This window comes from Nansenia antarctica (assembly GCF_963989245.1).
Source record: "Nansenia antarctica genome assembly, chromosome: 9".
Classification (NCBI taxonomy): domain Eukaryota; kingdom Metazoa; phylum Chordata; class Actinopteri; order Argentiniformes; family Microstomatidae; genus Nansenia; species Nansenia antarctica.
This window is the reverse complement of record NC_137679.1, coordinates 14,850,245-14,876,513: the sequence shown is the minus strand read 5'-3', so window position 1 is coordinate 14,876,513 and position 26,269 is coordinate 14,850,245. Positions and strand designations below refer to the sequence as shown.

At 44.5% G+C, this 26,269-nt stretch overlaps 3 protein-coding genes across 3 annotated transcripts; 1 reads left to right on the top strand and 2 right to left on the bottom strand.

Annotated features, from left to right (window-relative positions):
• Window positions 1-3,135: 3,135 nt before the first annotated feature.
• Window positions 3,136-7,764, top strand: nudt21 (nudix hydrolase 21). The gene is made up of 7 exons (XM_080539460.1): window positions 3,136-3,371; window positions 5,312-5,512; window positions 5,636-5,699; window positions 6,081-6,170; window positions 6,388-6,463; window positions 6,606-6,720; window positions 7,692-7,764. The coding sequence occupies exons 1-7, from the start codon at window positions 3,259-3,261 to the stop codon at window positions 7,711-7,713; spliced, it is 681 nt and encodes a 226-aa protein (XP_080395586.1). The 5' UTR covers window positions 3,136-3,258; the 3' UTR covers window positions 7,714-7,764.
• A 6,235-nt stretch (window positions 7,765-13,999) lies between these two features.
• LOC308165291 (tyrosinase-like) lies at window positions 14,000-18,665 on the bottom strand. The gene is made up of 4 exons (XM_080539447.1): window positions 17,792-18,665; window positions 16,435-16,639; window positions 16,074-16,218; window positions 14,000-15,540 (listed from the first exon to the last, which is right to left on the bottom strand). The coding sequence occupies exons 1-4, from the start codon at window positions 18,581-18,583 to the stop codon at window positions 14,853-14,855; spliced, it is 1,830 nt and encodes a 609-aa protein (XP_080395573.1). The 5' UTR covers window positions 18,584-18,665; the 3' UTR covers window positions 14,000-14,852.
• Window positions 18,666-21,093: 2,428 nt separating this feature from the next.
• On the bottom strand, window positions 21,094-26,111 carry LOC308165292 (tyrosinase-like). The gene is made up of 4 exons (XM_080539448.1): window positions 25,239-26,111; window positions 23,882-24,086; window positions 23,521-23,665; window positions 21,094-22,971 (listed from the first exon to the last, which is right to left on the bottom strand). Exons 1-4 carry the CDS (start codon window positions 26,028-26,030, stop codon window positions 22,518-22,520), a joined length of 1,596 nt encoding a protein of 531 aa, XP_080395574.1. The 5' UTR covers window positions 26,031-26,111; the 3' UTR covers window positions 21,094-22,517.
• Window positions 26,112-26,269: the final 158 nt, after the last annotated feature.

The window sequence follows — 26,269 nt, the reverse complement described above, 5'->3', positions numbered from 1 at the left end:
ATGTCAATCTCTAGAATCTCAGCAATTTCTCTTGCTTCTGCCTGGCAGGAAGCAAGCCCACGGTCCCTGAAGTCTGTAAGGTAGTTCTTGACTCCTCCAAGTTCCGTTCTCAGCGTTTGGATGGAAACTTTGGAGCGTTGTAATATTTTGCTAGCATGATTGATCTGGTATAAGACATTGTACCAGACCACCATGCATAGCAGAAACTGCCAGGTCATCAGCTCACCCCGTATGCCCCCGGCTGAGGACATTGTCTCGGAGTCCTTCTTTTCTACAGCAAATTCCTTCAGTGCAGACAGTGCTTGTACCATCTCTGGCATCTGGTACCTCAGAGCCTTCACACTCTGGATCCCATCTTGTCACTGATAAAGGTTTCAGAGTGAGGTCCTTGACATGTTGTTGCAGGATTGCCCAGCGTGACACAGATGAACTAAAAAGGGTGTACAGTCTCTGCAAAATACCAAAGAGGGACATAGACAGCACAGAGGATTTTGCTGCATCTGCTACTACGAGATTCAGAGTGTGACTGCTGCAGGGAACACATGATGCCTTGTTGTCCACCTGCAGTAATCTTGCCTGAACCCCCTGTTTGTGGCCCATCATGTTGCTCCCATTGTCGTAGGATTGGCCACGACAGTCTGCAATATTTAGGTTGTGCTTTTTCAGCTTTTCCAGAAGCATCTCAAACAGGCCTTTTCCAGTTGTGTCTTGTGCAGCAAGAAAGCCAATGAAGTGTTCACTGACAGAGGCACCAATGGATGTTTCACAGTTGACAATTCGCAGAACAATAGTGAGTTGTTCTGTGTGACTTATATCAGGAGTGCAATCCATTATGACAGCGTAGTATTTGGCCTTGGTTACCCTTCTGATTATCTCCTCAACTACTTTGTCTCCGACCAATTCAATAATCTCGTTTTGGATATTACTGCTGAGGTAATGCACTGTGGTTTCCTGGTTCTGGATTCTTCGCACATGTTCACTCAGGACTGGATCGAATTTTGCCATTAATTCAATCTGTGCTAAAAAAGTTTCCATTATGTCTGTCAAACAAGACTTTAGTATGGCCCCTTAGAGCTTGGTTTCTTTCGGCTAGATGGCATATGATGGCAATGACTCTTCTTATGACACCCTTCCAGTGCTCCACCTCATGCTTCATCAAATCTTGTTGGGTTTGATCGATCGCTGTCCTGCTTTCTAATCTCTTTTGCAAATCATGCCAGCATCTCATGTTGTCTGCATGTGGCTTTGAGAACTCATGCTCTTTAAGCCGAGACCCTAAATTCCTCCAGTTCCTGAACCCTTCTTTGCTGATTGCATTTTCCCGGTTTCCAAATAGAGTACATGCAAAGCAGAAGACAGCATCTGCTTTTATAGAGTAGAGTAGCCATGACCTTTTAATTTTTTCCCCATTTTTCATTTTTCTATTGTAGTGATCAATTGTGAATCTACGTGGAATCGTATCTGTATTTTTTGGAAACTCTAAGTCAGTAACCTGGACAGGCCCTTTTCTGACAAGAAACAAACATGCTGCATCTGGTATTTTACCAGTAGGCCATTCTGCAGGGTCATCAGATATTGTCAATGTCTCGATTATATCTGAACTCTTGGTCGGGCTGCTGCTGGCACTAGGGGGTAGGGTGTCCTTGTCGTGGTGATTATCCTCTTCCACTAGAGAGAGAATAACAGTGTTCACTTGTCTCAATTGGCCACTGGGCAAGACTATCTAATATTATGAAAGGGCTTGGAGTAGGCCTACCTTCTGTAGGAGTGATGGCATGATGGAGAGGCAGCAGGGTGCCATGCTCATGTGCTGAATCCTCTCCCTCGTCATGAACGACATGTGGTTGTGTGGATGTTGATGGAACTACTGCAAGAAAAATAATACATACTGCATGAAAGAGAGCGAGAGAGAGAGAGAGAGAGAGAGAGAGAGAGAGAGAGAGAGAGAGCGAGAGCGAGAGAGGTAAATAAAGGGGCCTGTAAGCATAGGATACATTGAACTTACAGTCAGTATCAGAAGTAGTACCTGGAGATGGTTCCGATGGCTTCAAAAATTTCAACAATGCTTCCAAGGCCAAAATGGAAAACACATTACATGGCAAGAATGTGAAAAAAACGAACTGCATGGCTTGCAATGTGAAGCTAAGCTAACATACTACACTGTCACATTAGCTAGCCTTTTTTTAAAGGCTTTAATATAGGCTACATGATGTATTAACTATTTGTATTTTGTACCCAGCTGTCAACTAAATACGTAACAAATAAATAGTTAACTTTAAAAATGTTACTTGCTAGCTAACGTTAGCTAGCTAAACTCAGTGAGCTAACTTGGCTGGATCATTGGAAGTGGAAACGGCTGGCACCGCGAGACTAGCCAGCTATCAAAAAACTACAATACAAACGTTTGCTAGTTAGGTATTTAATCGTGGTGTATTTATTTATCAGAATTATATCCACTTACCACTATCCTGGTGTCGTTTTTCATTGTCTTCTCGTTTCTTTTTTCTTTTTTGGTGACCAGAAATGTGTGACCGCTTCATGATTGCTGGCTGCTGACAGGTGTGAGGAGAAGGGGGCGGGGCTAGAAGTCAATTTCAAGCTACAAGGGGGCGGGGCCCCACTAGGGGGGTTTTGGGGCAGCGGTGTGGATACTGCCAATAGTGGATGGATGTCCGTGGTGTTATAGATCATATAATAACGCCGTAATTGCAGGGAATACTTTACCAAACTAGCTATTTCACAATGAAAAGTAGTTAAACTCTTAACTACCCTCATATTGTTTGTTTAGCTTGTCAAACTAAAACTGTCCTTGGATGAATGTATGCGCAGCGCGAGCGCAGCGCAGCGCGAGCAGACTCAGAGCGACTGAACGCTGAATGCAAAAAAATAAAATTAAAATAAAAATCTAGTTTGACAAAAAGGCCCTTTTTGTTTGGTGGCCCCAAGCAATTGCCTTGGTTGCCTCTATGGACGGGGCGCCTCTGGCAGTATATACTCATTGAGTATGCTAGTATGCCATTTCGAACACAGCCACAGTCCGGAGGGTGGCGGTAATGCGCCTCAAGTTGGTCGCCAACCGCCAATCAAATTGAAAAGAAGAAGAAGAAGCAGACTGTCGTAATGCGTTGCCGGAAATCGTAGCAGAAGTGAGCAGATATTTTGTTTCCCCACATTGATTCAATCTTCTCTGGATTGAACTGTTTCTGTGTGTTCGCGGACAGCGGTATCCCTGTGAGATCACCTTCCTACCCTGGGACGATGTCGATCGTTCCCCCGAACCGGCCCTCGACGGGCTGGCCGCGGAGCGTCAATCAGAACTTCAACAAGTACATCACCTCCAAACCCTCCCTGGTGGACCGACCCATCAACCTGTAAGTACTCTAACCTCCTAACCTAACCCTAACCCTAACCCATCAACCTGTAAGTACCCTAACCCTAACCCATCAACCTGTAAGTACCCTAACCCTAACCCTACATCACCTCCAAACCCTCCCTGGTGGACCGACCCATCAACCTGTACACTAACCCTAACCTATTAAGCCTTACCTACTAACCGTAACCCACTAACCCTTACCTACTAACCCTTACCTATTAACCCTTACCTATTAACCCTTACCTAATAACCCTTACCTTCTAACCCTTACCTACTAACCCTTACCTAATAACCCTTACCTAATAACCCTTACCTATTAACCCTTACCTAATAACCCTTACCTTCTAACCCTTACCTACTAACCCTTACCTATTAACCCGTACCTATTAACCCTTACCTACTAACCCTTACCTAATAACCCTTACCTTCTAACCCTTACCTACTAACCCTTACCTACTAACCCTTACCTACTAACCCTTACCTACTAACCCTTACCTACTAACCCTTACCTAACTAACCCTTACCTAACTAACCCTTACCTACTAACCCTTACCTAACTAACCCTTACCTAACTAACCCTTACCTAACTAATCCTTACCTACTAACCCTTACCTACTAACCCTTACCTAATAACCCTTACCTTCTAACCCTTACCTATTAACCTTACCTAACTAACCCTTACCTACTAACCCTTACCTACTAACCCTTACCTACTAACCCTTACCTACTAACCCTTACCTAACTAACCCTTACCTTCTAACCCTTATCTACTAACCCTTACCTACTAACCCTTACCTACTAACCCTTACCTAATAACCCTTACCTTCTAACCCTTACCTATTAACCTTACCTAACTAACCCTTACCTACTAACCCTTACCTACTAACCCTTACCTAACTAACCCTTACCTTCTAACCCTTATCTACTAACCCTTACCTACTAACCCTTACCTAACTAACCCTTACCTAACTAACCCTTACCTAACTAACCCTTACCTAACTAACCCTTACCTACTAACCCTTACCTTCTAACCCTTACCTACTAACCCTTACCTAACTAACCCTTACCTAACTAACCCTTACCTAACTAACCCTTACCTAACTAACCCTTACCTTCTAACCCTTACCTTCTAACCCTTACCTACTAACCCTTACCTAACTAACCCTTACCTACTAACCCTTACCTAATAACCCTTACCTTCTAACCCTTACCTATTAACCTTACCTAACTAACCCTTACCTACTAACCCTTACCTACTAACCCTTACCTACTAACCCTTACCTACTAACCCTTACCTAACTAACCCTTACCTTCTAACCCTTATCTACTAACCCTTACCTACTAACCCTTACCTAACTAACCCTTACCTAACTAACCCTTACCTAACTAACCCTTACCTAACTAACCCTTACCTACTAACCCTTACCTTCTAACCCTTACCTACTAACCCTTACCTAACTAACCCTTACCTAACTAACCCTTACCTAACTAACCCTTACCTAACTAACCCTTACCTTCTAACCCTTACCTTCTAACCCTTACCTACTAACCCTTACCTAACTAACCCTTACCTAACTAACCCTTACCTTCTAACCCTTACCTACTAACCCTTACCTAACTAACCCTTACCTAACTAACCCTTACCTAACTAACCCTTACCTACTAACCCTTACCTACTAACCCTTACCTAACTAACCCTTACCTAACTAACCCTTACCTAACTAACCCTTACCTAATAACCCTTACCTAACTAACCCTTACCTCCTAACCCTTACCTACTAACCTTTACCTACTAACCCTTACCTAATAACCCTTACCTAACTAACCCTTACCTACTAACCCTTACCTACTAACCCTTACCAGCTTCTGTGCGTTAGTGTAACATTAGTGTGTTTGTGTAAAAAAAAAACTGTATGTAACATAACACCCTCCCTGCAGATACCCCCTCACCAACTACACGTTCGGGACCAAGGAGCCGCTGTACGAGAAGGACAGCTCCGTGGCCGCGCGCTTCCAGAGGATGAGGGAGGAGTTTGACAAGGTGGGGATGAGGCGGGCGGTGGAGGGCGTGCTGATCGTCCACGAGCACCGCCTCCCCCACGTCCTGCTGCTGCAGCTGGGCACCACCTTCTTCAAACTGTGAGTGGTCCTGGTACACACACACACACGCACACAGACACACGCACACACACAGACGCGCACGCACGCACGCACGGCAATGGAAGAAGTGTGTTCAGGTGTTGATGAAGTGTGTGTGTGTAGGCCAGGAGGAGAGCTGAGCTCGGGGGAGGACGAGGTGGAGGGACTGAAGAGGTTGATGACAGAGGTACGTTTGACCTTTGACCCCTAGACCCTCTGTCTCCATGAGAGGACCACCACCCTGACCTCTGACCCCCTGTTTACACTACATGTGGTTGTTATGAACGTTCTGCCCACTAGAGCGCATTCCAACCATATCAAATCTATTGTTTTGTTCTAAGATAACATTTTTACCAGGAATTTATCATATATAATATATATATAATAAAGTAATAATTAATAAAGAAGCAAGCATATGGTTTGTACATTGCTTTAATGAACTGTGTGTGTGTGTGTGTGTGTGTGTGTGTGTGTGTGTGTGTGTGTGTGTGTGTGTGTGTGTGTGTGTGTGTGTGTGTGTGTGTGTGTGTGTGTGTGTGTGTGTGTGTGTGTGTGTGTGTGTGTACAGATCCTGGGGCGTCAGGACGGTGTAAAGCAGGAGTGGGTGATAGACGACTGCATCGGGAACTGGTGGAGACCCAACTTTGAACCCCCACAGGTGAGGGAGGGGGGGGGGGGAGAGAGAGGGAGGGGGGGGAGAGAGAGAGGGAGGGGGGAGGGGGGGGTCAGGGGGGGATAGATTGGGCGGGGGGAGAGAGAGAGAGAGGGAGAGAGAGAGAGGGAGGGAGAGAGAGAGCCTCCACCCTCTGTGCCCCCTAACCCTGTGTGTGTGTGTGTGTGTGTGTGTGTGTGTGTGTGTGTGTGTGTGTTTTCAGTACCCCTACATCCCTGCTCATATCACCAAACCCAAGGAACACAAGAAGCTCTTCCTGGTTCAGCTGCAGGAGAAAGGTGATTGGTCCGTCAGCCTGTGATGTCATGGTTGTTGCAGGTGTAGTGTTGACTGGATTACTGAATCTGTGTCTGTGTGTGTGTGTGTGTGTGTGTGTGTGTGTGTGTGTGCGCCTCTCTTTTTGTGTGTGTGTGTGTGTAGCTCTGTTTGCCGTCCCTAAGAACTACAAGCTGGTGGCGGCGCCGCTGTTTGAGCTGTACGACAACGCCCCCGGCTACGGACCAATCATATCCAGCCTCCCTCAGCTGCTCAGCAGGTAACCCACCAATCATATCCAGCCTCCCTCAGAGGACCACCCCATTGGAGGGCCTCCCTGACCTTGACATTTACATTTTTTGCATTTAGCAGATGCCTAATTCCAAAGCGACTTACAATCGATACTTTTGACTAAGCAAGTGAATCATCAATTCACCAGTCGTAGCAGGAAGAGTAATCTAGCTCAGGCCAGGGGCCATTGGCAGTCCTCGTGATATAAGAAGACACTGGAGAAACAGTACAAGGGCGGGGGGGGGTGGTAGATGTCTCAGGAGACACAGTGCTGGGGGGGTAGTAGATGTCTCAGGAGACACAGTACAGGAGGGTAGTTGATGTCTCAGGAAACACAGTACAGGAGGGTAGTAGATGTCTCAGGAGACACAGTGCTGGAGGGTAGTAGATGTCTCAGGATACACAGTACAGGGGGTAGTAGGTGTCTCAGGAGACACAGTGCTGGGGGGTAGTAGATGTCTCAGGAGACACAGTGCTGGGGGGGTAGTAGATGTCTCAGGAGACACAGTGCTGGGGGGGTAGTAGATGTCTCAGGAGACACAGTGCTGGAGGGTAGTAGATGTCTCAGGAGACACAGTACAGGGGGTAGTAGGTGTCTCAGGAGACACAGTACAAGGGGGTAGTAGATGTCTCAGGAGACACAGTGCTGGGGGTAGTAGATGTCTCAGGAGACACAGTGCTGGGGGGTAGTAGATGTCTCAGGAGACACAGTGCTGGGGGGTAGTAGATGTCTCAGAAGACACAGTGCTGGGGGTAGTAGATCTCTCAGGAGACACAGTGCTGGGGGGTAGTAGATGTCTCAGGAGACACAGTACAGGGGGGTAGTAACAATGACCCTAGCTCTGACCCTAACACTGACCGGGTGTTACCATGGTGACCCAGTGTTACCATGGTGACCCAGTGACCCTGGTTGATTGACAGGTGTCCTTCATGTTCTCACAGCTTCTGTTTCTGTTCCAGGTTCAACTTCATCTATAACTGATGCAGAGGAAGAGGGGGGTGGAGGGGGGGAGATAGGGGAGGGAGAGGGAGAGAGAGATGGGAGGGGAAGGAGAGGGAAGGAAGGGGGGAGAGAGAGAGAGAGAGGGGAAGGAGAGGGAAGGAAGGAAAGAGAGAGAGAGAGAGAGAGAGAGAGAGAGAGAGAGAGAGAGGGGAAGAAGAAGAAGAGAGGGAGAGATGGGAGGGGAAGGAGAGGGAAGGAAGGAAGGAGAGAGAGAGAGAGAGAGAGAGAGAGAGAGAGGGGGGAAGAAGAAGAAGAAGGAGAGAGAGAGAGAGAGAGAGAGAGAGAGAGAGAGAGAGACTGTCTCTGTGAGCTCAGCCTTGAAGACGATCGGGCAGTACACACACACACGGAGGATCAGGACACGACCTTCTGAATAATGATCTGGATGTAGTTAAGAAAGGTGGATAATGTTATAACGCTATTTGTGTAACTTTTTTATTCTTACAGAACTATTACTTTGTGAAATGAAACTTGATATTTTTAGGCGCTCAAGTATTGAACTTTTCCCTTTTGACAGTCCACTGTTTTAACAGAATAAAACTGTGTGCTTTTCATGTTTGTTTTTTTATCTTTGTATATGGCCGTGTTATCAGTCTTAAATATATTATTTTACGGCGTCATCTTTTATTTCCGATATTAAAGATGACTTTAAAAAATGATTGTGGTGTTTGATGTGTGTATTCTAGTGTTCATCATGATTGATAGATTTAATAAATAATTTCAAAAAAAACTTTTTTTATCACTAGAACAGCCATGGGTGAGTCAATTAAAAAAAAATCTTTGCACTCAATCAAATTTCAGGACCCTCCTTTCATGACCACATCAGGATAAGCTAGTATGAAGATATTTTGCAGTTTTTCTGTGGAGGAGGCAGGCTAAATTACAAGATGTGCCAACTAGTGACTGTTGTGTGTAAGTAGCAGCTTCCCATTCTAAAGACTATGGTCATTTGACCCCTGAGGCGGCACTAAGAGTAGTTGAAATAGGCACGGCTGTCCTAGTGTTAACCAGGCTGTCCTAGTGTTAACCAGACTGTCCTAATGTTAACCAGGAGGTCCTATTGTTAACCAGACTGTCCTAATGTTAACCAGGCTGTCCTAGTGTTAACCAGGCTGTCCTAGTGTTAACCAGGAGGTCCTTTGAGATTCAAATCTCTTTTTTGAGGGAGACCTGGTCAAGAAGGCACACCAGTACAGATACACATACACAATTGGTGAATAAAACATAATAAATAACTGACAAGAGATAAATATTATAAAATACATTTTAGGAATAGCAATTGCACTCTTCTGTTACACAATTTCCAATCAGAGCTTTGTTATTAATCTGTGTTCTGGAGGTTATTCCATGACCAGATTATTAAATTGTAATGTGTCCTAGAGGTTATTCCACGACCAGATTATTAAACTGTAATGTGTCCTAGAGGTTATTCAACGACCAGATTATTAAACTGTAATGTGTCCTAGAGGTTATTCAATGACCAGATTATTAAATTGTAATGTGTCCTAGAGGTTATTCCATGACCAGATTATTAAACTGTAATGTGTCCTAGAGGTTATTCAATGACCAGATTATTAAACTGTAATGTGTCCTAGAGGTTATTCCATGACCAGATTATTAAACTGTAGTGTGTTCTAGAGGTTATTCCATGACCAGATTATTAAACTGTAGTGTGTTCTGGAGGTTATTCCATGACCAGGGTGCAAAATAAGAGAAAGCTGCTCTGCCAGGTTCCAAGCGAGTCCTGGGTACCTGGTAGAGCAACAACCATCTAGACCTGGGTACCTGGTAGAGCAACCATCTAGTAGAGCGAAAATCACAACAGCTGTTGGTGGTGAGTGATATGAGATTACATAGATAAGAGGGGAGTTTGCCCAGTATGGTTGAGTAAATAAAGACATACCAGTGATGCTGTCTCCTTAGGCTTAATGAAGGCCAGGAAACCAGCTCATAAAGTACAACACAGTGATGAGGAACATTGTTGGTGAGGAAAAGTCACCCTTGGTACAGCAACATGCGCTCTGCTGTCGGTTAGATTCAATGGACCTATCGCTAATTTCCGCGGCAACACATTTCACTTAACCTCCTGTAAATACTAAGTGCAGTATTTCTTATAGACTTCATTCTGTGAGGTCATCCATCTATCCAGCTAGTGGGAAATGTATCATAGTTTTTCGCTCATATAATTCATTTTAGCTCATATAATTCATATGGGAAACCCAGGATCAGGAGTGTGGGGTGGGGTGGACCCAGGGTGGGGTGGGGTGGGGTGGACCCAGGGTGGGGTGGGGAGGACCCAGGGTGGGGAGGACCCAGACAGACATTGTTTAGGTAACAGATTATAGAATGTTCTTTTATAAAATGTTCCCACAATGTTACACGATAACAAAGGAAGGACATTTTCAAAGCAACATTTGGATAATGTTTTCAGGATGTTATTGATGCCTCAGATCAAAAAACGTTTTTTCTAGAATGTTCCTGTAATGTGATATGTAAACAAAGGAAGAACGTTTTACCTGCAACATTCCAAGGATGTTTTGGGGACATTGTTTAGGTAACAGATTCCCAGCTAGGAGGGAATGTTCCCACAACATTGGCTAACATTCCCTACAAGTTCTGCTAATGTTTTAAAGAAAACGTTTTCATCTAATGTTCAAAGAGCATTTTAAGGATGTTTACCATTTCAAATAATGTTCCTATAACGTTAAATGTTAACAAAGTAAGAACGTTTTAGGTGCAACATTCTGAGGATGTTTTGGGGACATTGTTTAGGTAACAGATTATAGAATGTTCTTTTATAAAATGTTCCCACAATGTTACACGATAACAAAGGAAGGACATTTTCAAAGCAACATTTGGATAATGTTTTCAGGATGTTATTGATGCCTCAGATCACAAAACGTTTTTTCTAGAATGTTCCTGTAATGTGATATGTAAACAAAGGAAGAACGTTTTACCTGCAACATTCCAAGGATGTTTTGGGGACATTGTTTAGGTAACAGATTCCCAGCTAGGAGGGAATGTTCCCACAACATTGGCTAACATTCCCTACAAGTTCTTCTAATGTTTTAAAGAAAACGTTTTCATCTAATGTTCAAAGAGCATTTGAAGGATGTTTACCATTTCAAATAATGTTCCTATAACGTTAAATGTTAACAAAGTAAGAACGTTTTAGGTGCAACATTCTGAGGATGTTTTGGGGACATTGTTTAGGTAACAGATTATAGAATGTTCTTTTATAAAATGTTCCCACAATGTTACACGATAACAAAGGAAGAACATTCCAGCTAGCAATTTTTTGTTCTAAAAATGTTCAAAGAATGTTACCTAGAATGTTCTCGTAATGTTTTCAGCGGGAAGTTTTCTTTAAGTTCCCAGAATGTTCTAGGATAACGTTCTCTAAAAACATTTTTTAAATGTTGTGTGATAACCTTAAAATGTTAAGTGACAACATTGCTAGAACATTATGCCCTAATGTTCTTGAAAACGTTTTCAGCAGGAAGTTTTCTTTTAGTTCCCAGAATGTTCTAGGATAATGTTCTCTAAAAACATTTTTTAAATGTTGTGTGATAACCTTCTTAAAATGTTAAGTGACAACATTGCTAGAACATTATGCCCTAATGTTCTTGAAAACGTTTTCAGCGGGAAGTTTTCTTTTAGTTCCCAGAATGTACTAGGATAACGTTCTCTAAAAACATTTTTTAAATGTTGTGTGATAACCTTCTTAAAATGTTAAGTGACAACATTGCTAGAACATTATGCCCTAATGTTCTTGAAAACGTTTTCAGCGGGAAGTTTTCTTTTAGTTCCCAGAATGTTCTAGGATAATGTTCTCTAAAAACATTTTTAAAATGTTGTATGATAACCTTCTTAAAATGTTAAGTGACAACATTGCTAGAACATTATGCCCTAATGTTCTTGAAAATGTTTTCAGCTGGAAGTTTTCTTTAAGTTCCCAGAATGTTCTAGCATAATGTTCTCTAAAAACATTTTAAAAATGTTGTATGATAACCTTCTTAAAATGTTAAGTGACAACATTGCTAGAACATTATGCCCTAATGTTCTTGAAAATGTTTTCAGCGGGAAGTTTTCTTTAAGTTCCCAGAATGTTCTAGGATAATGTTCTCTAAAAACATTTTTAAAATGTTGTATGATAACCTTCTTAAAATGTTAAGTGACAACATTGCTAGAACATTATGCCCTAATGTTCTTGAATATGTTTTCAGCGGGAAGTTTTCTTTAAGTTCCCAGAATGTTTTAGGATAATGTTCTCAAAAAACATTCTACAAATGTTTGGTAATAACCTTCTTAAAATGTGAGTTGACAATATTGCTAGAACATTACACCTTATGTTCTCAAAACATTTTCAGCTTAAGTTTGTTGTTTGTTCCCAGAATGTTTTAGGATAACGTGCTCTAAAAACCATTCTAAAAACGTTTGCTTATAACCTTCTTAAATGTTTTACTGAAAACCCTGTTAAAACATTATGCCCAAACATTCTTAAAATGTTTTTGGGATGTTGTTAAAAATTCAAGTTTCAGACTTGCACCAATAACCGAGGAGGCTGAGGACGTGGCAGACCAATCAAACGAATCTGATTAGATTTCAGACCAATCAAATGAATCTGATTAGATTTCACGCCTGACTGAGATGTTCAGTGGTCGGGCACAGGTAGACGGTTTTAGTTCAAGACAGCACAAGGGAACGAGACACTGTGGATTAAACGGTAAGGTTACAATAACTGTTTTTAATTGATTAACGTTACTTTGTATGGATACATTTACTTTCTTGACCACAAACTAACCGTTAATGCGAATAACGTGGAGCGTGTGTGTTGTCAGAAATTGCTAGGAAGCTGGGCGCAAAATTAACTTTTATCCACCGTCCAAATCGACAAATTGGTGAACGTTCAGATTTTACCAGCCACTCAATAGATTAACGTCATTGTTGTTGGTTTTTTGGCTGGTGAGTGAAGCAAATCTACCAGCCCAAAAGTTTGGGACAGGTTTGGGAGCTAGCTAGCTAGCTAGCAAGCTATAGCAATCTAGCTAGCACAATTACTAGCATTCTACATGTCTATTTTACATGGATATTACTTGGTTATTTACAGTAATTACTGCATAATTAACGGCCTGTAATTTAAAGGGCTACCAAAAAGACTTCTGATGAATCAGAAACTATTCTGATTTTAAATACTATTTTTGTTATAATGCAGGTGGATAATACAGGTGGACCATCCATGACTGAGGACAGTGATACAGGTGGACCATCTGTGACTGAGGACAGAGTTCAGAGTAAGGATGTGTCCAGGGATGATGTTTAAGAATGTGTCCAGGTGCAGCAGCAGCACTTGAGGGGAGCAGAAGCCCCACACTGTTCGAGGACTAAATCAAGCAATCAACACTTTGGGAATGCCTGTCTGTCATGAGGATATGTACTGTCAGAGATATGTACTGTTGCAGTGATGATAGGTTCTGACTTCCATGTTTTCAGTATGTACAGTATATGATGTTTTGCTTTAAAAAAAAAAAAAAAAAATTCTCAAATGAAGCTGTGGCTGCCTCTCCCTGTCTCACCTCTGTTGTTAATGTTAATAAATAATGATACATTATGTTGAAAGACTTGAATATTGATGTTATCAAACTTTTACATGTGTTAATACGTTTAGCTAAAAACATTTTAAGAATGTTTGGGCATAATGTTTTAACAGGGTTTTCAGTAAACATTTTAAGAAGGTTATAAGCAAACGTTTTTAGAATGGTTTTTAGAGCACGTTTGTTACGAGGGGGGTCAGCGAGGATGCCTCCCCGATGCCTCTGCTGGTTGAAGAGCAGCATCACTCCAGCCCTGGACTAATTACGTGATTATTGTCACCTGTGAGTGTTTGTATGTGTATTTAGGTGTGTCCCATTTCCCTGTTCCCTTGTCAGTTGTTCGTACTTGTTAGCGTCTTGTGAACCCTCGTCTTTCCCTTAAGAATATTGTGAATGTCCTGTCCTTTCGGTCCTGGAGGACTTTACCTTACCTGTCGCTACTTCCAGGTATTATTGACTATATATGTGTTTTGATTTGTTTGTGTTTAAGTGAAGTTTGCTTTTAGTAAACGGAGCCTTGTTTGCTCATCTTTTGTTTTCGCTACTCGCAAGTGTTTTGTTTTTGTTATTAGTTATCGACTCGCTACGCAGAGCCTTGCTTGCTCTCCTTTATTTTTCTGTGGTTCTGTATCACGGTCCTATGCTATGGATATTCAGTGTATTCATCTCAGTAAAGAGAACTTTATTTTATTCATGTCTCGACCTCAATTCCTCTGAGTCGCACCGCACATGGGTCCAACACCACTCTACATTTAGAACATTATTCCAAAACGTAACACACGTTATCCTAAAACATTCTGGGAACAAACAAAAAACTTAAGCTGAAAATGTTTTGAGAACATAAGGTGTAATGTTCTAGCAATATCGTCAACTCACATTTTAAGAAGGTTATTACTGAACATTATCCTAAAACATTCTGGGAACTTCCCACTGAAAACGTTTTCAAGAACATTAGGGCATAATGTTCTAGCAATGTTGTCACTTAACATTTTAAGAAGGTTATCACACAACATTTTAAAAAGAGAACGTTATCCTAGAACATTCTGGGAACTTCCCACTGAAAACGTTTTCAAGAACATTAGGGCATAATGTTCTAGCAATGTTGCCACTTAACATTTTAAGAAGGTTATCACAACATTTAAAAAATGTTTTTAGAGAACGTTATCCTAGAACATTCTGGGAACTTCCCACTGAAAACGTTTTCAAGAACATTAGGGCATAATGTTCTAGCAATGTTATCACACAACATTTAAAAAATGTTTTTAGAGAATGTTATCCTAGAACATTCTGAGAACTTAAAGAAAACTTCCCGCTGAAAACATTATGAGAACGTTCTAGGTAACATTCTTTGAACATTTTTAGAACCAACAATTGCTAGCTGGGATATCTCTCTGTGTGATAGGAGTATGTTGTTAAGTATTGTAAAGTATTCAAAAGAGATTTATTTTTATTGAAAGGAATATATGTGTTACGGTACATGTGGGAATACGGTACATGTGGGAAAACTAGGGTTAGGGTTAGGTGCTAGGGTGCTAGGGTTGGGGACCCAGGGTGGGGTGGACCCAGGGTGGGGTGGGGTGGACCCAGGGTGGGGTGGGGTGGGGTGGACCCAGGGTGGGGTGGGGTGGACCCAGGGTGGGGTGGGGTGGGGAGGACCCAGGGTGGGGTGGGGTGGGGTGGACCCAGGGTGGGGTGGGGTGGGGTGGACCCAGGGTGGGGTGGGGAGGACCCAGGGTGGGGTGGGGAGGACCCAGGGTGGGGAGGACCCAGGGTGGGGTGGGGTGGGGAGGACCCAGGGTGGGGTGGGGTGGACCCAGGGTGGGGTGGGGTGGACTCAGGGTGGGGTGGGGAGGACCCAGGGTGGGGTGGGGTGGGGTGGACCCAGGGTGGGGTGGGGTGGGGGGGACCCAGGGTGGGGTGGGGTGGGGTGGACCCAGGGTGGGGTGGGGAGGACCCAGGGTGGGGTGGACCCTGGGTCCTAGGGGTAGGGTTAGGGTTAGCCTTTCTGGCTTCTGGGACATGGCGGGGGGACATCTGGCTGTGGTCCACATAATTGTAGCCCAGCGTGTTGATGGATTTGTGCAAGTAGAAATTGTTTTTCCGCAGGGGGAAGAAGGGCGCCATGTAGGACTCTGCTCCCTGCGGTTGAGCCACCCGGGGGTCGTCGGGGTATATAGCATTCTGGTTGTGGATTAGCCACTCTTCCAGGAGCCTGCATGGAGTCAGACAACATTCAGACAGATGCAGTTACTTCCTGATGGACAAGACCATCCATCCATCCATCCATCCATCCAATCTTTAAGTTTATTCACAACTATAATAAGACTAATAATAATATCTCCCTTCCCTTCAGCTACTCAGCAAATCTATCCATCTATCGTCCAAACCATCTTTAAACTTTTTCTACTAACAAAATAAGACTTTGCAAGCCCACAAGTTTCTTCTGGAACTTTTTCTAGTCATTCTTAAGGTTTTTCGATTATAGGCAACCTTACACCTATATAGCGAGTATATGTGGGGAGCATGCCCCTAGCCTGTAGAGGGAGCTACAGGACTGTGGTGGGATAATTGGGCGCCAGCTAGGGCTAATTATCCCATCACCCACACTCCACCACAGTTCTGTAGCTCTCTCTACAGGCCAGATGCTGCATGCCCCCCACAATATCCTAGACTAAACTACTCAGATGACAGGGCAAGGTGTTTCAATTAGCTCATGAATGATTGTTGATCAGATCTCCACCCTACTTGTCAACGAAGGCATGGTGGACCATGAATATCGGGTCATTGGCGGAGGAGGGCACGGGGGTCATGGTTCCGTTCAGGTACGTGTGGACCAGGTTGTGCATGGCATGAGCCAAGTGGCGGGGGTCCTTAGGGCCCAGGTCAAACCCTGGGAGGGGAGAGGATAGATCAGCACACACACAAACACACACAAACAAGCACACAAGCACAAACACACACGCATGTCGCATGCAAGCACAAGCACACGCAACACAAACACAGACACCCACACACAAACACATACGCACGCACACACACCCACGCACTCACACACAAGATTTGGGGTAGTGTACATATGATGAAATATCAGTTTAATTTAATTGACCTTCTAGTCTGTTTCTGAAGCTGTGCCTGGACTTTGGGTTGAACGGCGGGGTCTCATAGTCTTTGAATTTCAGCGCGTCCAGGCTGTCTTGATAGGTGGGCAAGGACGAGCTGATCGGGTCTTTGCCTGGGTTACGAATAAGATGCACAGGACTTCCGTTTCCATTACAGATTACCTCTAGGTTGTCCTGGAACGGACAGACAGTCTGAGGAGAGGAGGGAGAAGACGACAAAGCATACGGGAGGAGGAAAGAGGGGTGGGAGAGAAAGAGGAGGTGGAAAATAGAATTATTGTCTTGTGAATAATTGAAGATGTGTTACAATTCAGAGCAAACCGCCTTTTTCATAATTCAGTCCCATCAAGTTTAACCATGTATTGCTTAAAAATGTTTATACATCTAAGCTTGGTGTAATTGAATGGCTCCCCTTTTTTAGAACTCCCTGTCTGGAGTTAAACAAGGCACGCCAGGTTTATTTGTATAGCACATTTCATACAACAGGGGCAATTCAAAGGGCTTAACATACAGCATTAAAAGAAAAAGATACATTAAGAGAATAAGTAAGCAGATTTTTAAAAAAGTTAAATAATAGAATACATATATGTTACGGTACATGTGGGAATACGGTACATGTGGGAAAACTAGGGTTAGGGTTAGGTGCTAGGGTGACTTGGTACATGCTGGCATGTCTAACCCTAACCCTAACCTTAACCCTAACCCTAACCCTACCCCTAACCTTAACCCTAACCTTAAACCTAGCACCCTAGCACCTAACCCTAACCCTAGTTTTCCCACATGTACCGTATTCCCACATGTACCGTAACATACTGTATCAAATTTCTTTGTTTTTGTTAGGACCCTAGCAGCAGCGTTTTGGATGAGCTGAAATTGTTTGGACATGAAACCTCTCATTCTTGTTACGTTTTTCAGGTGATAGTAGGCTGATTTAGTTATCGATTTTATGTGGCTGTTGAAGTTTAGATCGGAGTCTAGAATAACACCAATATTTCTGACCTGTTTTTTAGATTGAAGAGAGAGCGAATCAAGTTTTGCACTGACTTTCCATCTTTTGTCAGATGCACCGAATACAATTATCTCCATTTTATCCTTGCTTATTTGGAGGAAGTTTTTTGTCCTCCAGGCGTTTATTTGTTCAATGCAATTACAGAGATTGTCGATGGGACTATACAGAGACTTTTCGGGAGTCGGTGTTTAACGTATCAGACCCCCCTAAGTAGGCTACCAGTAGGCGAACCAGCGGGCCCTGTCACCTGACAGACAACTGCGCCATAACAGTGTCCTGCCTGAATTAAATCAAGACTATAAAAAACCACCATCGCTTGAATGGCCATAGCTCACCTTCCACTGAGAAAAACGTGAGCCGCGGTCAATCGAGCCGTTTGGGCCCACTCCCCCCATGTACTCGTTAGTGCAGACGTTACAGTGGTCAGACCTGGTCCAGTCCCAGTAAGGAAAAGAGAAGGCCTGGTTTCCAGTCAGCTCTCTGATCTCCCTCTCCATGAACAGCAGGAAGGACCGGTGCCAGAAGCCGAAAGCAGGTCCCTCGTGTGCTGAGTTGGTTTTGGTCCCGGCGTAGGTCTGGGTTGCATAATAGTGTGACCACGCAAACAGATCGTACGCACTGGCGTTACGGAACGCATAGTTCCCCTTAATTGTGGTGTCGTTGCTAGTGAGGATCACAAAACGCTCGCTTTGGACTTTTTTGGCCCTATCTATGCTGGAGAGGAACATCTCCCTCTCCTCGTCTGTCAGGTCCGTTATTTCCTTCCTGCTCACGACGTGGCGTTTCCTGCAGAGAGGACCCGTGTAGCCGAAAATACATTGACTACAGTCAAAACCGTCATAGTTTCCATAACAGTGGCAGACCCTGTCAAAAAAGGCATGCGGCCAGGCCTCTCTGTAGTCTATGGGGGTCTGTTTTATGGGGGTATCCGGGGAGTTGCAGACCCCCCTTTCTTCGCTGGACCCACAGGGAGAGCCCTTCGATAGGGGGCAGCACCTCCGGGAGGCCAGGGCCTCTGGGGTGGTACATGCCCGGGGGATCTGAGCCTCCAGAGCCCTGGGCAACAACAGGCACAGCAGGGGAACGGACCAGGCCCACAGGGGGGCCGTACACAGAGACCGCAGCATAGAGGTGATGGCGGCGGTGGTGGTGGAAGAGACAGAGGTCCAGACTAGACTACACTCAACACCAGAGAGCAGCCAGATAACCTGGAGGTTGTACAGTGGAGCTCTGGGAGGGAGCAGGACACTTTATACTCAGCGATAGCTGCTTTTGTAATAGGGGGTGATGATGTAACAGGATACTTTATACTCATCGATAGTTTTAGGCCAAGAAGTGCAAGATTCTGTTTGCTCCCTGGCTTGGATGCTGCAGAGGTGGTTAATGATTGAACTTCATGCCAAACAACATCTGATATTTCCGAAATATGACATCTGATATGTCCTTGAGTCCTCTAGTCTGAGGTGAACGGGTCTGGTTCTCTAGTCTGAGGTGAACGGGTCTGGTTCTCTAGTCTGAGGTGAACGGGTCTGGTTCTCTAGTCTGAGGTGAAAGGGTCTGGTTCTCTAGTCTGAGGTGAAAGGGTCTGGTTCTCTAGTCTGAGGTGAACGGGTCTGGTTCTCTAGTCTGAGGTGAACGGGTCTGGTTCTCTAGTCTGAGGTGAAAGGGTCTGGTTCTCTAGTCTGAGGTGAAAGGGTCTGGTTCTCTAGTCTGAGGTGAACGGGTCTGGTTCTCTAGTCTGAGGTGAACGGGTCTGGTTCTCTAGTCTGAGGTGAACGGGTCTGGTTCTCTAGTCTGAGGTGAACGGGTCTGGTTCTCTAGGCTGAGGTGAACAGGCATGGTTCTCTAGTCTGAGGTGAACAGGCATGGTTCTCTAGTCTGAGGTGAACGGGTCTGGTTCTCTAGTCTGAGGTGAACGGGTCTGGTTCTCTAGTCTGAGGTGAACGGGTCTGGTTCTCTAGTCTGATGTGAACAGGCATGGTTCTCTAGTCTGAGGTGAACGGGTCTGGTTCTCTAGTCTGAGGTGAACGGGTCTGGTTCTCTAGGCTGAGGTGAACAGGCATGGTTCTCTAGTCTGATGTGAACAGGCATGGTTCTCTAGTCTGATGTGAACACACTGGTTCTCTAGTCTGATGTGAACACACTGGTTCTCTAGTCTGATGTGAACACACTGGTTCTCTAGTCTGAGGTGAACGGGTCTGGTTCTCTAGTCTGAGGTGAAAGGGTCTGGTTCTCTAGTCTGAGGTGAACGGGTCTGGTTCTCTAGTCTGAGGTGAACGGGTCTGGTTCTCTAGTCTGAGGTGAACGGGTCTGGTTCTCTAGTCTAATGTGAACACACTGGTTCTCTAGTCTGAGATGAACACACTGGTTCTCTAGTCTGAGGTGAACACACTGGTTCTCTAGTCTGAGGTGAACACACTGGTTCTCTAGTCTGAGGTGAACACACTGGTTCTCTAGTCTGAGGTGAACAGGCATGGTTCTCTAGTCTGAGGTGAACAGGCATGGTTCTCTAGTCTGTTACGCTACAGATCCAGTTGACAGACGACAGAGCTGCTGGATCATTAAGGCAGAGGTTGTACATTGTTTCCCTTTTTTACATTTATTTTATTGTATTTTATCTTTACCTTTTCTTTTTACTGTTTTCCCCTGCTTTTATATTCATTCTATGCTTGTATATGTCTTTATATATGTTTTTATATTCACTGTATGTTCTTATTCCTGTTGTAAAGCACTTTGAGCTGCATTTCTTGTATGAAAGGTGCTATATAAATAAAGCTTGACTTACTTACTTACTTGACTTTCATTGACGTCTTTTACCTCTTATTTACTGAGATGAAAATCAAAATTCATTTTAACATTTCTTAGATTTTAAATTCCTCTTTGTGGTGTCTCTTTCCCCATCCTCATTCTTGCTTAGTACTCTTATTTTGAAAGGGTGCACTCGATAAGGAAAAAAACAAATAATACGTTTTCAAGAAAATGTTGACATTATTATTTAAGAAACCTCTTGTAGTGGCAGCTTATACTACTACCATTACAGCTTCTCCCATAGGTTATGCAGCATTGCCCTCTTCCATAAGTTAATCCCAGATGGTAATCAACATGTAAGCTATTTAGAGATAAAGCCACAGAGATAAGTCAGCATCACCTGTGTCCTCAGGTTTAGACAAACACACAACAGTAACCTGTTACTGTTACATGTTAATGATACACTAAAGATACACTGACTTTGAATTTAAAGTAAATAAAGGCCCTGGAATATAGAAGTTGGGCTTGAGTGATTCTGACTTTGGTGTTTGCTGTGTTTGACTATGTTATCAAACTAAAACTAACACTGAATTATGATGAGATGTTTGATGAGATGTTGATGATGAGATGTTTTAAAACTAACACTGAATTAAAGATGAGAATCATTACTTTGACCCCATAGGAATTGTTGAATTACGTCCATAATGCAGGATGTTAATCATTCTCTCTGATTCTCATTCTCAGCTGCATTTAAAACTGAGAGCCAGTATGTTATATTCAGTATAATAACAGCACAACCCCGAGTGTGATATTGCTTTTATACAACCGTTCTACAAGCGCCATTTATTAGTTAACAGTAATAAGCGACAACAGATTGTGATTTGTTTGTTTATTTAATCATTTATTTAGCTCTGCCAACACAAACTCAACTTACGGTAACTTACGGTAACTTGCTCTTGCAACAGTCCAGATCAACAACACCAACACAAATAGTTACTCAACTTACGGTAACTTGCTCTTGCAACAGTCCAGATCAACAACACCAACACAAATAGTTACTCAACTTACGGTAACTTGCTCTTGCAACAGTCCAGATCAAGCAATCAAGCAACCTGAACACAAATATTTTCCTGCCCAGCTTGCTACTTTGTTTAGGCCTACACACATTAATGCAGGCTGGCTACTTTGTGTCATGTACATTTATCTGTACGTTTCCATTTATTGTGCAACCAGTGAAATAAGAGTCTGTTGACAGTCGCTTTGGTGGCATGTGTGATTATGACAAGTTAACATCAGACAGTGCGTTGCTCCATCACGTAGCCTAGCCTAATTAACAGTAAATTTAATACAACACCTCTGCGGTGTGATACATATAGGCTGCGTTCGTAAATTTGCTCTGACAGCGCCGGAGCGCACACAACGCCATACTGTAAAGGGACCAAGTTTTATTTAGCTTTTATTGACCATGCATTAGTCTACAGTCCTCGCTTACAATCCACTTAAAATCCCATGACTGTTACACTTATTATCCTCTTAGGTTTTGTCCTTTTGAATCATACTCTTGTAAAGCGCGTTGTGTTTCTCCGGTCACTTCTTGAAATGGGTTCACACAACAGTGTGAATTAAGGTATAGTATGCTGAATCAACTTTTTGCCCTTCACTCCCTGGTGGTGAATGAGTACACACTTGTTAGAAAAAGGGGACCTTCTGATAGCCTCTCCCATAGCAGACCCTGTGTGTGTGTGTGTGTGTGTGTGTGTGTGTGTGTGTGTGTGTGTCTGTGTGTCTGTGTGTCTGTGTGTCTGTCTGTGTCTGTGTCTGTGTCTGTGTCAAGTCAAAGATTGAAGGCCTGTCTTTCGTTACAGCACTGTCCAATCAGGATGCAGCTCCTCTGCCCCCAGCTGTGTATCCATGAAGAGTGATCAGTCGATGGGTCATCCGGACCATTTTTCATAAAGAAAACATTGACAGTGAGCACCTGGACCTGTTCCTCTGCTTCCTCCTGGCCCTCTCACTGGAGTCCAATCAGAATCTCCTACGAGGCCTTCTGACACCGACAGAAAGCAGCTCACAGACCAATAAGGAAACAGTCAAGTACATCAAGGAGAAGATCCAGGAGAATCCCTCTCCAGAGAGAGGCATCAATCTGTTCCACTGTCTGAATGAGCTGAATGACCATTCTCTTGTGGAAGAGGTCCAATACTATCTGTGGTTAGGAGATCTCTCAGAAGCCAAACTCTCACCTGCACAATGGTCAGCTGTGGTCTTTGTGTTGCTGACTGGTGAAGACAACTTGGATGTTAACCTTGGCAGTTACTCCAGTTCAGAGGAGTGTCTCTTGGGGCTACTGCCAGTGTTCCGAGCCTCACTTACCCAGGGTGGGGTGGGGTGGGGAGGACCCAGGGTGGGGTGGGGTGGACCCAGGGTGGGGTGGACCCAGGGTGGGGTGGGGTGGACCCAGGGTGGGGTGGGGTGGGGAGGACCCAGGGTGGGGTGGGGTGGGGAGGACCCAGGGTGGGGTGGACCCTGGGTCCTAGGGGTAGGGTTAGGGTTAGCCTTTCTGGCTTCTGGGACATGGCGGGGGGACATCTGGCTGTGGTCCACATAATTGTAGCCCAGCGTGTTGATGGATTTGTGCAAGTAGAAATTGTTTTTCCGCAGGGGGAAGAAGGGCGCCATGTAGGACTCTGCTCCCTGCGGTTGAGCCACCCGGGGGTCGTCGGGGTATGTAGCATTCTGGTTGTGGATTAGCCACTCTTCCAGGAGCCTGCATGGAGTCAGACAACATTCAGACAGATGCAGTTACTTCCTGATGGACAAGACCATCCATCCATCCATCCATCCATCCATCCATCCATCCATCCAATCTTTAAGTTTATTCACAACTATAATAAGACTAATAATAATATCTCCCTTCCCTTCAGCTACTCAGCAAATCTATCCATCTATCGTCCAAACCATCTTTAAACTTTTTCTACTAACAAAATAAGACTTTGCAAGCCCACAAGTTTCTTCTGGAACTTTTTCTAGTCATTCTTAAGGTTTTTCGATTATAGGCAACCTTACACCTATATAGCGAGTATATGTGGGGAGCATGCCCCTAGCCTGTAGAGGGAGCTACAGGACTGTGGTGGGATAATTGGGCGCCAGCTAGGGCTAATTATCCCATCACCCACACTCCACCACAGTTCTGTAGCTCTCTCTACAGGCCAGATGCTGCATGCCCCCCACAATATCCTAGACTAAACTACTCAGATGACAGGGCAAGGTGTTTCAATTAGCTCATGAATGATTGTTGATCAGATCTCCACCCTACTTGTCAACGAAGGCATGGTGGACCATGAATATCGGGTCATTGGCGGAGGAGGGCACGGGGGTCATGGTTCCGTTCAGGTACGTGTGGACCAGGTTGTGCATGGCATGAGCCAAGTGGCGGGGGTCCTTAGGGCCCAGGTCAAACCCTGGGAGGGGAGAGGATAGATCAGCACACACACAAACACACACAAACAAGCACACAAGCACAAACACACACGCATGTCGCATGCAAGCACAAGCACACGCAACACAAACACAGACACCCACACACAAACACATACGCACGCACACACACCCACGCACTCACACACAAGATTTGGGGTAGTGTACATATGATGAAATATCAGTTTAATTTAATTGACCTTCTAGTCTGTTTCTGAAGCTGTGCCTGGACTTTGGGTTGAACGGCGGGGTCTCATAGTCTTTGAATTTCAGCGCGTCCAGGCTGTCTTGATAGGTGGGCAAGGACGAGCTGATCGGGTCTTTGCCTGGGTTACGAATAAGATGCACAGGACTTCCGTTTCCATTACAGATTACCTCTAGGTTGTCCTGGAACGGACAGACAGTCTGAGGAGAGGAGGGAGAAGACGACAAAGCATACGGGAGGAGGAAAGAGGGGTGGGAGAGAAAGAGGAGGTGGAAAATAGAATTATTGTCTTGTGAATAATTGAAGATGTGTTACAATTCAGAGCAAACCGCCTTTTTCATAATTCAGTCCCATCAAGTTTAACCATGTATTGCTTAAAAATGTTTATACATCTAAGCTTGGTGTAATTGAATGGCTCCCCTTTTTTAGAACTCCCTGTCTGGAGTTAAACAAGGCACGCCAGGTTTATTTGTATAGCACATTTCATACAACAGGGGCAATTCAAAGGGCTTAACATACAGCATTAAAAGAAAAAGATACATTAAGAGAATAAGTAAGCAGATTTTTAAAAAAGTTAAATAATAGAATACATATATGTTACGGTACATGTGGGAATACGGTACATGTGGGAAAACTAGGGTTAGGGTTAGGTGCTAGGGTGACTTGGTACATGCTGGCATGTCTAACCCTAACCCTAACCTTAACCCTAACCCTAACCCTACCCCTAACCTTAACCCTAACCTTAAACCTAGCACCCTAGCACCTAACCCTAACCCTAGTTTTCCCACATGTACCGTATTCCCACATGTACCGTAACATACTGTATCAAATTTCTTTGTTTTTGTTAGGACCCTAGCAGCAGCGTTTTGGATGAGCTGAAATTGTTTGGACATGAAACCTCTCATTCTTGTTACGTTTTTCAGGTGATAGTAGGCTGATTTAGTTATCGATTTTATGTGGCTGTTGAAGTTTAGATCGGAGTCTAGAATAACACCAATATTTCTGACCTGTTTTTTAGATTGAAGAGAGAGCGAATCAAGTTTTGCACTGACTTTCCATCTTTTGTCAGATGCACCGAATACAATTATCTCCATTTTATCCTTGCTTATTTGGAGGAAGTTTTTTGTCCTCCAGGCGTTTATTTGTTCAATGCAATTACAGAGATTGTCGATGGGACTATACAGAGACTTTTCGGGAGTCGGTGTTTAACGTATCAGACCCCCCTAAGTAGGCTACCAGTAGGCGAACCAGCGGGCCCTGTCACCTGACAGACAACTGCGCCATAACAGTGTCCTGCCTGAATTAAATCAAGACTATAAAAAACCACCATCGCTTGAATGGCCATAGCTCACCTTCCACTGAGAAAAACGTGAGCCGCGGTCAATCGAGCCGTTTGGGCCCACTCCCCCCATGTACTCGTTAGTGCAGACGTTACAGTGGTCAGACCTGGTCCAGTCCCAGTAAGGAAAAGAGAAGGCCTGGTTTCCAGTCAGCTCTCTGATCTCCCTCTCCATGAACAGCAGGAAGGACCGGTGCCAGAAGCCGAAAGCAGGTCCCTCGTGTGCTGAGTTGGTTTTGGTCCCGGCGTAGGTCTGGGTTGCATAATAGTGTGACCACGCAAACAAATCGTACGCACTGGCGTTACGGAACGCATAGTTCCCCTTAATTGTGGTGTCGTTGCTAGTGAGGATCACAAAACGCTCGCTTTGGTCTTTTTTGGCCTTATGCATGCTGGAGAGGAACATCTCCCTCTCCTCGTCTGTCAGGTCCGTTATTTCCTTCCTGCTCACGACGTGGCGTTCCCTGCAGAGAGGACCCGTGTAGCCGAAAATACATTGACTACAGTCAAAACCGTCATAGTTTCCATAACAGTGGCAGACCCTGTCAAAAAAGGCATGCGGCCAGTCCTCTCTGTAGTCTATGGGGGTCTGTATTATGGGGATATTCGGGGAGTTGCAGACCCCCCTTTCTTCGCTGGACCCACAGGGAGAGCCCTTCGATAGGGGGCAGCACGTCCGGGAGTCCAGGGCCTCTGGGGTGGTACATGCCCGGGGGATCTGAGCCTCCAGAGCCCTGGGCAACAACAGGCACAGCAGGGGAACGGACCAGGCCCACAGGGGGGCCGTACACAGAGACCGCAGCATAGAGGTGATGGCGGCGGTGGTGGTGGAAGAGACAGAGGTCCAGACTAGACTACACTCAACACCAGAGAGCAGCCAGATAACCTGGAGGTTGTACAGTGGAGCTCTGGGAGGGAGCAGGACACTTTATACTCAGCGATAGCTGCTTTTGTAATAGGGGGTGATGATGTAACAGGATACTTTATACTCATCGATAGTTTTAGGCCAAGAAGTGCAAGATTGTGTTTGCTCCCTGGCTTGGA